General features: G+C 39.9%; 1 protein-coding gene across 1 annotated transcript in view; it reads left to right on the top strand.

The window, feature by feature from the left end:
* snx2 (sorting nexin 2) overlaps positions 1–12,633 on the top strand; it is a 35,314-nt gene that overhangs the window by 278 nt on the left and 22,403 nt on the right. Inside the window, exons 2-4 of the mRNA XM_074639545.1 lie at positions 8,951–9,050; positions 9,642–9,802; positions 12,063–12,129. Coding sequence (XP_074495646.1) covers positions 8,951–9,050; positions 9,642–9,802; positions 12,063–12,129 — 328 coding nt within the window. The remainder of the gene's footprint in view (positions 1–8,950; positions 9,051–9,641; positions 9,803–12,062; positions 12,130–12,633) is intronic.

The raw sequence follows: 12,633 nt of genomic DNA, 5'->3' as shown, positions 1-12,633 counted from the left end.
GAGGCAGTGCAGGGCGTGATGCATCCATCTGACAACAGAGGAGAAGTGATCAGGCAGGCTGGGAGGCTGCAGAGCCTTAAATCAGCTGTTTTCTGAATGAAGTCTGGTGTGTTTTATTCTGTCATCATGCAGACAGTGAAAGGCAGCAGGAGGAACCAGCAGTGGCCTTCACACACACAGTTACTGTTACAGCAGCTGAGGAGGGTCAGATCTGCGCGCAGAAAAACGCAGGATAGGTGTGTTTGTTTGCAGGTCAGGTGACTGTCACACAGGTGCAGGTGATGCGTTCAGGGCGGGCTGGAAAAACAGGAAAGAGTGCAGTTCAGCAGATTGAAGTTTCTTCTTTGTTGTGTTTTTGTATAGCATATTTAATTAATTAAAGACACTAGTTGTGTTTTTGAAGTGTAATTGATCTTAAATCTTATTCTCATGGTGGAAGCTGCAGAATAAGAAGCAGGAAGTTGTTTCCTGACAGTGTTATTACAACTCTGAGTCTACTAGGACTCAAAACAACTAAAAGTGACCAAATATCAACAGCAGCTTTTGGTTAAAATGCAATATTTAGTTATTTACTAATGAAATAATACATGAAACTGAACACTGCAGGCTTCACAAAGGTAGTTTTTGTATAGCATATTTAATTAATTAAAGGCACTAGTTGTAGTTTTGAAATGTAATTGATCTTAAATCTTATTTCCATGGTGGAAGCTGCAGGGTAACTCTGAATCTATTAAGTTAAAAGTTAAAGGCCTCAAAACAACAAAAGGTGACCAAATATCAACAGCAGCTTTTGGTAAAAAGCAATATTTAGTTATTTATAATAAAACAACTAAAAGTTCTCAATGCAGAAAAATTAATAATAATTAAATTATTTTTTTATTTGGTGTTGAACCTATTTATTTGTTGAATAAAATTATTGAATTAATTTATTTAAAAAATAATTAAATTAAGTAAATTATTATTCTGTAAATTATTTTAAAACTAATGTAAACATGGCCAGATTGTGTGGTCTGAAGAATGTCTGAAAAAGGTGGAAAACAGGCAGAAAAAAAAGTGTAATTGATCGAGATACAAGATAGTGTATGAAATTGAACACGACAGGCTTCACAAAGGTAGTTTTTGTTTGCAGGGTTGTTGTACTGGGTTGGATTTAGATTAATATTGTGGTTATATAATACTCTGGTTGGGGAGAGAATTGGGGGGTGTTTTTAATTGGGTGATGAAAACTGTTTGTTTTATTGACTTTATTTTGAGAATAGTTTGAGAACCACTTGTACTCTAAAAACTAAAGCTGTTTCATTTATGAAATGATCACAGTGAAACACATTTTATTTTGCTGCTTCGTTCCAGACGTTTGTTTCAGAACACGGACAGAAAACCTCAGGGATGAGGAAGAAAACTTTATTGGTCAATCATGTTGTCACAAGTTACCAATAATTCTCACTATATTTCCACACAGTGCAGAGAACAAACTTACAGGAGATGCAAACAGACGGCTGGACAAATAGAAATTTAAACATGCAGCTGAACAACAAACAGTATAAACGTCAGACTGTTACTGTCTATGTGCATGTGGTGCAAGAGTGCACGGCAGAGTAAAGACCATTTTATGTCTCATTATTAATATATGCAGATGACAACTGGTATATTTTGTTCCGTAAATTACTGATAGGAGGTACTGTGTGTGCCGACAAGCTCCATAATCCAGATGTTTAGGTGGAATTAAAGGAGCGATACCGAGTCTTTTAGTTTGACTGTCATTTTTTTTAACTTTGGTTAAATATTGGATTCATTTAAAATTTAAAAAACTGCACAAGCTGGAAATAATTTAGCTCTCACTTTGACTTTTATGTGGAAATAAATCACTCATACGTCTGTACGTCCGTCCTATTCCTGTGAACGTGATATCTCAGGAACGTCTCAAGCTAATTTTTTAAAATTTGGCACAAACGTCGTCTTTGGACTGAAGAATGAGCTGATTAGATTCTGGTGGTGGAAGGTCGCCGTGACCTCACGTCCGTCTCGTTCTCGTGATATCTCAGGAACGCTTTGAGCTCATTTCTACAAATTTGGCAACAAACGTCGTCTTTGGACTGAAGGATGACCGGAGTTGAATTAGAGTTGGTCAAAGGTCACTGTGACCTCACAAAACTCAGACATAACTCAATACGGTCTGAAGTCGTTTGCACAGTTTCTTCTTTAAATCACAGCTCTGAACTTGGCTGTCACAGGAAGTGTTGTTGGTTTAGATCTTTAACGTGTTTCTCAACCTTTTTACGTTTTAATGACCTCTGAGTTTGTTCACATGATGTCACAAACACCCATCTGATAAGACTGTGGTTGTCACTCTTCTGAGTCTCCTCCTTCAGGGAGTCTCCTTCTTCAGGGAGTTCCAGGGGGTGCCCAGAAAAATGGTGAATAGTTTATTTCCACCATTTAATTCACTATAAAAATGAGCCCACATTTTTATAGTGAATTAAATGGTGGAAATAAACTATTCACCATTTTTCTGGGCACCCCCTGGAACTCCCTGAAGGACCCCCTGGAGGTCCCCGGACCCCTGGTTGAAGACCACTAGTTTAGAGACAAACAAACTATTATTAATGTCTTCCAGCAGCATTAGAGCCAGATGTTTATGTCCCGCCCTAGAAGAGTAATGGAACGTTTTGTGCAGGATGCATCATTTCCATCGTAACGCTTCCCATTCATTGAAGCGGTGCAATGCATTCTGGTAGTGTGGCGGCGCGAGTCGAGAGACGGACCGTCACGTCGCCCGCTCCTCATTTGCATAAAGTTGAGGTCTAAGCTACTTTATGCAAATCAGGGTTTCTGGAAACTCCCTATAAACTTTTAAACTAACCGTTGTCGATCTGAAATAAAGACCGCTGCGTGGATTATCTCTCACATTAAATGTTTTCAGAAACACATTTCGTGAACTATTTTACGAGAAAAATAAGTTTCTAAACGAGTCGCCATGTTGGTTCCGGTTTGAAAGCGTTCCTCCGATCAGGTTTCTCGTGGCGGCCCGTCAAGTGTCCCCTCGCGTGCAAAAACGACCCCTGAGGACACGAACCATAACCCCTGTTATTAGGAATTAGCAGGTACAGAAAAATGAATGAATGAATGAATGGATGAATGAGTGAATGGATGTACTGTTCGGTTGAGAACAAGTTCACCAAGTTTACAAGAGGAAATATGTTGGCACCTAAAACCAGAACTAAACACACGGCTGATCCGACTAGTGGTGGACAGGAAGGAGTGTTTGGGGGTGAACTGACCCTTTAAGAGAGGAAGAGGAGTGAGACCTCTGTCTGTGAATAATATCTCAGATTAAAACAGTTTCTTCTTCTTCAGCTGTGTCCTAACTTCAGTTTAGAGAAACACACACACACACACACACACACACACACACACACACACACACACAGAGAGAGAGAGAGGGCTGTTATTCTGTTTTCGTTGAGTCAGCGCTCTGGATTTCATTCCTGGTGATGATTCTCTTCCTTGAGTGTCACAACATCCTAAGTGTGTGTGTGTGTGTGTGTGTGTGTGTGTGTGTGTGTGTGCGTGCGCGCGCGTGCGTGCGTGTGCGTGTCACGAGCACCAATAAAGGATATGAAGGATGTTAAACAGTGAGGACTCTTAAAGGTGGACCGGGGTTAAGTGGAGTGTTTAATAACCTTTAACTCCTCCTGTTTCCTCCTGTAGTGTCTGCAGGAGTCTCTTCTTCTTCACTCAGTGACCAGTTTATTAGGTACACCTCCTAGCTGTGTGGATGTGGCCTCAGGCTTACACACTAACATGCTTTCCTTTTAAAACAAAAGTGATTCAACTTGTCGTGTCAGTTTGTGCTGCTGTTGATTATTTATTGTTTTATACTGCGAGGTGTTTCCATTATTTAGTCCACCATAACTGATCTAAATGAGTGACTTTGTGATTTTAATGGTCACCAGGTCCCGTCCCCCCCGACTACAGTTGTGGTGTTTTCTTGGAGTCGGCATCATTCAGCTCTGACATGAGTTTCCTCTGTCGTGTCCTCGTGTAGTTTCCTCTGTCGTGTCCTCGTGTAGTTTCCTCTGTCGTGTCCTCGTGTAGTTTCCTCTGTCGTGTCCTCGTGTAGTTTCCTCTGTCGTGTCCTCGTGTAGTTTCCTCTGTCGTGTCCTCGTGTAGTTTCCTCTGTCGTGTCCTCGTGTAGTTTCCTCTGTCGTGTCCTCGTGTAGTTTCCTCTGTCGTGTCCTCGTGTAGTTTCCTCTGTCGTGTCCTCGTGTAGTTTCCTCTGTCGTGTCCTCGTGTAGTTTCCTCTGTCGTGTCCTCGTGTAGTTTCCTCTGTCGTGTCCTCGTGTAGTTTCCTCTGTCGTGTCCTCGTCTTCCCTTTCACACAGATTTCCTGCTCAGCCTGTAGCCGTGCTAGCAGCTAACAGCTAACAGCTATCTAACAGTGTTTTATACATTATTGTTTCCTTATTTCATCTTCTTCTGTTTGTTTTAATTCGTTGCTGTTAGAAGTTGTTAATCGTGGATTCCTCAGCTGGACTCTGGTCTGAGCCGTCGGTTCAGCTGCTGGTTAGACGTCTCTGGTTGTTGCAGCTTTTCCAGTTTAATAAGATGTGATTCAGACTCTTATCTGTTGAATCCAGATCAGATTTAAAGCTTCACAGTTTTCCAGCTTCCTGTGTTCATGTTGGTTTCTAGAGTGTGTTTCCTCTGACCTCTCTGTGTGTGTTTGCTGAGTAAGGAGGGAGGAAGCTCCTCTTTATCATCACTCATTTCCTCTCCTCCTTTCTATCCGCTCAGCTAAAATCTCTCCGTCTTCCTCTTCCTCTTCGTCTCCAGCTGTGCCGGGTCTCTGGGTTTGTTCAGGTGTGTTTCTGAAGCAGCAGGTGAAGCTTTTAGCTGACCAGAGAAACTTCCTCCAGCTGCTGCTGCCGGCTCATTAAACCCCAGAAACAGATGTGGTCGTATGTTTCAGATCATGTAGCTGCCATCAATTATATTATTATAAATTATTACTTCAATTTCTAATTTATTAACTGAATTATTATTATTTTTTTTTCACTTTTAACCGAAACTCGACTCAACAACCAGCCTTCAATTACAGAGTGAAGCTGCAGAAACAAACTGGACTAATATACAACATGTAATAGGGCTGCCCCGTCTTGTTTCTGAGCACCAGAGTCCCTTTAGAAAACATCTCATTTTACCAGGACTACCTCCTCTGAGTCTACTAGTCGACCAATGACTTGTTTTGGTCGTAGTCCATTAAGATTTCTTTAGTTGATTAGTTGATTTTGATGTTTGTTTTCATGCTGAATGACTTCTTTCCAAGAAACGTCTGAGCACATCTCTGGTAGAAACCAGATTTAAAGTGGTGCTTTTGTGTGAATCTTTGTGGACAAAACTGGAGTTTTACAAATCTATGGATTCATTTCTTTGGTCGAGGACAGTGCTAATCACAAATAAAAGATTATTTGGGAGAAAATTAAAATGTTTGTTTGCTTCCAGAATCCTTGTTTAGGTTTCCAGGTGTTTTCAGTACATCTGCTGTAACAAGCTTTAGTGACTCATCTCACATGTTTACAGTCAGTTTATTAGAGCATTCATTGAAGTTGTGACTCGTAACAAACGTTCATAAAACTCTACGGCTCATAAAACGGTCTGGTGTGTGTTATAAAGTTGCGACACACGCTGAACATGTGATTCACTAACGGTCGACTGCTTCATGCAGATGTGCAACAGAAACGCAGAAACGTCTTGTTTGATTTCTAGTTGTTCTGCAGTGTTTGTGTTTGGAGCCTTGCTGAAGGGCACGTCAGCAGAAGTAGTTGCAGGAGATTGAATGTTGTATTTCAACATTTCCAGCCGTGTAGTCAAAAAGGTAGCGCTGCATTAAAACACGTAAGGAGCTGCACTGTGGATCCAAGAAGTCCAGTTTGAGGAGTTGATCCAGGAGTTTGAGGGTTCATCAGATTGTTTTATCTCCGTCTTTGTGATTGTCACGTAAACAGTAGAAAACCAAAGTGACCAACCAGGAATGTGAGCTTTCACATTATTTGATCGGCTGATGCAGAGCGTTGTATTGTCCAATAAAGTTGCATGGTGGTGTTGCAGTAAAAGTTGAACCTCGACCTGGTTGTGTAGCAGACGCGCTGGTCTCATTAAAATGAATGAGGAAAAGAACTGATGCTGGATTTCTGAGGCCGTTACCAACATCAATATTTGAGAGTTACAATAATAATAATAACAATAATATATCTGCTAAAAACAACAAAAATCATAACATAAACAAACATTTTTGTTAAAAACTAGGGCTGTCAAAGTTAACGTGATAACGCGTTAACGCAAATGCATTTTAACGCCACTAATTTCTTTAACGCATTAACTCAACTTATGATTTTTAGGTTGTAGCGGCTCAGTTTTAAAGCTAGAGTGAAGATACTGGTATCATCTGAAACTAGAAAACCTGATGAATCCATCGGTACCAACCATGTACCACCACGTATTCAACCATTCTTCATCGTTTGTAGGTTCCCGCTCTTTCCAGTGTCTAAGTACGACCCTCTTGACGGTGGTAATGGCGAATTTTAGCGTGGCGACATTAAGCTTTTGGCTCGTCTGTCTGTGCAAGACGTCCATTCATGCGAACATGATATCTGAGGAGCGCCTGGTGATGAACTGATTAGATTTTGGTGGTCAAAGGTCACCGTGACCTCACAAAACATGTTTTTGGCCATAACTCAAGAATTCCACCACTAAAAACATGTGATCAGTAAATTTCATGGAAATCTGGCCAGTAGTCTCTGAACAGCTGATCAGGGACCTGCACCTTCAATCACACAGACACAATCCTTCAGAAAAATGTCTGACAAAAAGGCCGAAACATGTTGGAAAAAAGGCCGAAGACAGGAAGAAGAAAAGTCCAACATATGTCCAAAAAAAGTCTGAAAAATGCAGAATAAAATTATTAAAATAGGCAGAAAAAAGTTTTAAATTTTTTTTCCAAAAAGTACGAAATATGTCAAAAAAATTCCGAAAATGTCTGAAAAAAGGCCGAAAACAATTCTGTAATATGTCTAAAAAAAGCCAGAAAAATTTCCAAAAAAGGACGAAATATGGATGAAAACAAAAGACCTAAGTTTTAAAAAAAGCAGAAAAATATCCGTAAAATGTTGAAAAAAGTCCAAAGAAAGGAAGAAGAAAAGTCCAACATATTTCCAAAACAGGTCTGAAAAAACTCAGAAAAAAATGACAGAAAAATGTCCAAAAAAGTCTAAAAAAGATGCAGGATAAAATTCGGAAAATAGGCAGAAAAAAAGTTTAAAAAAAGAAAATTTAAAAAAAGGCTGAAAATGCAGAAAACTGTTTGAAGAATGTCCAAGAAAAAAAATATTAAAAATGTCTGAAAAGATTTTTTATTTTTTTTGAATAAAGTAAACAAAAAAGGATACAATTCCCAAAATAAGCTGATAAAAGTTCAAAAAAATCATAAATTTGTCTAAAAAGAGCCAGGAAAACGTTTGAAAAAAGGCAGAAAAGAAAGATGAAATATGTCCAAAAGAATAAAGACATAAGAAAAGTCCGTCTAACTGGTTTCATTTTGCTGCTGAAACAGTATTTTTATGTGTTATTATCTGGAATACTTGTTGTGCTAACTCAGTATAACTGATTACTCTGAACTCCCTCTGATGCCGGTAACGTAGCGTTAGTCACTCATTACTGATCTGAGGTCTGTTTCCCTGGAAGGAGCAGCAGCAGCGGCGGTGACTTGCTGTGATGTCACATGACGGGCTGCTGCTGATGGATCAGTTTTACCTTCAGTGTTTGTGGAGCAGCTGGTAGACAGGAAGCTCTGTGGTTCAGCAGGAAGGGTGACACACGCTGCTTCTTCTTCTTCTTCTTCTGTGGAATATGTCGAGTCTGCACAGCTACAGGACAGATGTGGCCGCTGCTGTTTGCTGTGACGGTGAAATAATTCAGTTACTGTAGAACTCACAAGAAGCCTGATGACAACGTGTGTTCAGCTGCTGTTGAATGTTAAAGTCTGTGGCTGGACATTTTTCTCAAGTACTGAACTTAAGCACAACTTAGACATGTATTTACTTGAGCATTTCCATTTTATGCTACTTTATACTTTTACTCCACTACATTTCAGCAGGAAATATTGTACTTTCCACTCCGCTACATGTAACTGACACTACTAGTTACTTTTAACATTACAAAAATAAGAACTTCTACTTTTAATACTTTAACTACATTTTAGTGATAATACTTCTGTACTTTTACTTAAGTTACATTTTGAAACTTTTATTTGTAATGCAGTATTTTTAGACCACTTTTACTTACGTAAAGAATCTAAGTACTTCCAAATAGTAGCCTATAGAAGCAAAGAGGCAAAACTCAGGGGTTTTTTGCCGCCATTTTGGACTGAAAACTCTTATTATATTTATATTATTTTATTGTTCGACACAGGACATTTCAGTAGAATATGACAAAAGAATAGAAATAACTTTGTTTTACTTTTGTACGGCACTTTGCGTTGTCGCTTTCAGTCCAAAATGGCGGCTGGGCGCTGACGTTGCAATGGAACGAACAGTTGACTTTCACTTCTTAGCAATGATGTACGTTCTTTGGTGCTCATCAGCGCACAGAAACGTGACCCATCCCCTAGCCTTAAGTGGGGTCGTAACAGTTTGGGGGCTCGTCCGGGATAAGGGGAAACATCATAGCGATAACTCTGTGTGTGTGTGTGTGTGTGTTTGTGTGTGTGTGGGGTGGGGGTGGGGGGGGGTGTGCTTCTTCCATCACTGGCCGTCGCCATGTTGAGAGCTGTTTGGAAGCAATAGAAATGCTCCCAATCTGACATTTAGCACCTTTAAGTAAATCCTTTTAAAGTAATAGCATCTTTGTACTGATAATCCATGATACTGAATATCCCTTCTGTTTGTGTGTGCAGTCAGAACCAGCCAGTCTACCTGCTGAAGACATCAGCACCAACTCTAATGGACCCAAACAGGACTCACTGTTCGATGACGACCCAGAGGACCTGTTCGCAGGTACACTCACACATATTGTGTACATTTTTTTTTTTTTGCGCCTTATTGATGATCTTTGTTGTTTATATTTGTTTTCTTTTATACTTTATTCTGCAACTGTTGCACAATAATTTCCCTCTGGATAAATAAAGTTCTGTCTTATCTTATTTTATCTTCTCTTATCTCTATTGTGCTACTAGAATACTACCACATGTGATTTAAAAGTAGTATAAAGCCTTTAGTGTCTCCAGAGGGAGAGGTAGTCTGATAAATGTCCTCAGTGATGTCACATGACTCGGCATCGTTTAAAGACTACAAGTTAGAAAATATAAGAATCTGGAGGTGTGGAGTTAGAGAGGAGTGAGACCTCTGAACTGTCAGCGGTCGAGTTGCATCGTGGGTAATGTAGGCACCAGGCTCTGACCAGGGAGATGAATGTGTGGAATATAAAAAAAACGATATCTCCGGTTCTGTTGCATCGATTCTGATTATTATTATTTGTAGATAAACACGGTCATGATGTAAAGATATTAACTAATATGAAAACAAGTATTGTGATCATCTTCATCACCCTCTCTGTCTCTCTGTGTGTCCCGTCCCGTCCCGTCCTAGAGGCCACAGAGGAGGTTTCGTTGGACAGTCCAGAGAGAGACGTCCTGCTGTCTGACGGCCCGTCGCCCGCCATCACCCCCATCACCCCTCCCACCTCCGTCATCACCCCTCGCATCGGCCTCACCCACGACGACATGTTCACACACTCCTCCTTCGACGAGGTGACGCCACACACACACACACACACACACACACACACACACACACACACACACCACACACACAGAGTTATCACTATGATGTTTCCCCTTTATCTCGGATGAGCCCCCAAACTTTTACGACCCTACTTAAGGCTAGGGGGTGGGTCACGTTTCTGTGCGCTGATGAGCGTGCCACGAGCCAGAGGTAGTGACACTGTGGGAGCATCAGTATCACTATAATATAATACTGTAATAATTATATTATATATTTTATTATATAAATATTTATCTTATATTATATAATAATATATACCCTACAGTTTATCACTATAATATGATCCCATTATTATGCTGCTTTTACTGAGCGGTGCTGTGAAGTGTTGGTTATTTTAGTGTTGGTTATTCTCCACATACAGGCAGTTAACTTTTTCTATTTTTTCATTAAAAACTCTCAAAACAACGACATTTTCTCAGCGAGAATGGAAAATCAAAAGACAGACAATTCCCATGAATCACTTGTGGTGGCTCAGGAGGGACAGCGGTTATATTCACACCTGAAGTTTACATTTTTTAGGTCTAAAAAAAGTAGAATTTTTGTTTTGTAAACTTTTTTAGGGCTGCAACTAACAATTATTTTTATTGTTGATTAATCGATTTGTTTTTTTGGTCTATAAAATGGTGAAAAATTTCAGCGTTTCCCAGACCCAAGATGACGTCCTCAAATGTCTCAAAGATATTCAGTTTACTGTCGTAGAGGAGGAAAGAAACCAGAAAATATTCACATTTAAGAAGCTTTTCTTAAAAAATGACTCAAACCGATTAATAGATTATCAAAATAGTTGGCTATTGAATTCATAGTTGACAACTAGAGCTGTCAAAGTTAACTCGCGTTAACACCAATTCATTTTAACGCCACTAATTTCTTTAACACAACTTTTGATTTTTAGGTTGTAGCGGCTCAGGTTTAAAGCTAGAGTGAAGATATTGGTATCATATGAAACTAGAAAACCTGATGAATCCATCGGTACCAACCATGTCGTACTAGCATGTAGTGAAGGAGGTTAAATAACGCTCCAAACTTGCACTAAATTTTGGCGAGGAAAAACTGTCATGGACATTTTCAAAGGGGTCCCTTGACCTCTGACCTCCAGATATGTGAATGAAAATGTGTTGTTAATTGATTTCCAATAATAAATATATACATACATTTGCATAAAGCAGCATATTTGTCCACTCCCATGTTGATTAGAGTGTTAAATACTTGACTAATCTCCCTTTAAGGTACATTTTGAACATATTGAGACGATGTCCCACATTTTCATTGCCTCTAGTCTTCAAAAGTCAAACCGCTGCAGGACAGACGCTTTTTTTAATCGGACTTTTATCCAATGGCTGTGAAGAAAGCAGGGAAGGCTGTCATCACGGGGCTGTGCGGAAAATGTGTGATTCATTTGCGATTAAATATTTTAATTGATTGACAGTCGTAGTAGAAACCTAACATACAAGTATGAACCTGAGAATGAGAATGGTACGTCCCCTTTAAAGTTCAAAAGTTGGGTTTATTTTTGCCAAAAAAGGTTCAGCAAAAAAAATAACAACTGAATTAACAGAGTTACAGGGCTCCTAAAGGAGGACAACAAAACAAGATGTTAACACAACTAACAGAACTAACAGGATGAGGCCTGAGGGAAACAGACAGTATACTGGTTGATCAACCCAATAAACACACACTGGGGAGGGTCTCTATATAAAGCCCGGTCCCACCCTCAGCTCCATTCATCATCATGTCAGACCAGGAGGGAGAGCTCAGCAGCCAGGTAACTCAAAGAGAAATGAATGAATATAACTACTATATAAGTTAAACTAGCACTATGACAAACCAGTGTAAACACGCTTCATCTAGAAAACAGTGTGTTATCAAAGAAAGAAACCTTAAAGGGGAACTTTGGTAATTTTTCAACCTGACTAATAGCGACAACAATTTCTGAATTTGGTCCAGTATTGAGGGAGAACGCTGCAGACTGTCGAATATGTAGAATATGGTGCTATTGGGGAAAGCTGGCAGCGTCATTTACGTCCTCTAAAAGTTCTTGTTTTTGCCATGAGAGGCTCCGATTGTTATTATAAGTGTCTGACAACATTATGGAAAGAGTCTCGCTCAAGAAGTCTCGTGGGAACATGAGAAAACAGGGCTGAAAAATATCAAAGTTACTCTTTAAACCTTCAGTTGTGAAGCTGCAGCGACTCTTTACTCAAGTGTTTTTATTCCTGTTTTGTGCAGATTGAAGAGGAGGAGGGCGGCGATTCATTCGACATGCACATATCGGTGTCTGACCCGGAGAAAGTTGGTGAGTATACACACTGATTTCCACATCCCTGTAGTCCTGGAATATCCTGGAATATCATGGAGCAATGAGAGGAAAGACATTTTCAGCGAATATTAGAAGATTAGTTTCTTAATGATTTTCCTCATTTATACTACATTTCCCATCAGCCCCTCCTCCTCTTCCTCTTGTCCTTCCTCTCCCCTCCTTGAAGATATTGAACATGTTGGAGGTGATGTTTCAGTAAAATGCAGCGTCGACACCGACGGGAGGCCGACGCTCCGCTCAGTCACGCTGTCATCATCATACTTCCACGTTATTATGCTATAATGGTTTATTAATGCAACGACACTGCAGCCCTGCTAGCGCCCCCTGCAGGCTGTAATGGGTCACTACTGGACATGTGGAGGAATATTAACCATCAATTTGTGAGCTGACTGTGCAGGACTTTATTCGGTAACACTTCATTTTACAGGTCCGCAGATTTCATGGTAATTAGGTGATAATTAGCAAGTAACCTATTTGAAA

Source organism: Sebastes fasciatus, chromosome 6, assembly GCF_043250625.1.
Source record: "Sebastes fasciatus isolate fSebFas1 chromosome 6, fSebFas1.pri, whole genome shotgun sequence".
NCBI lineage: Eukaryota > Metazoa > Chordata > Actinopteri > Perciformes > Sebastidae > Sebastes > Sebastes fasciatus.
The sequence above is the reverse complement of the archived record's forward strand: the minus strand, read 5'-3'. Positions and strand labels throughout refer to the sequence as shown.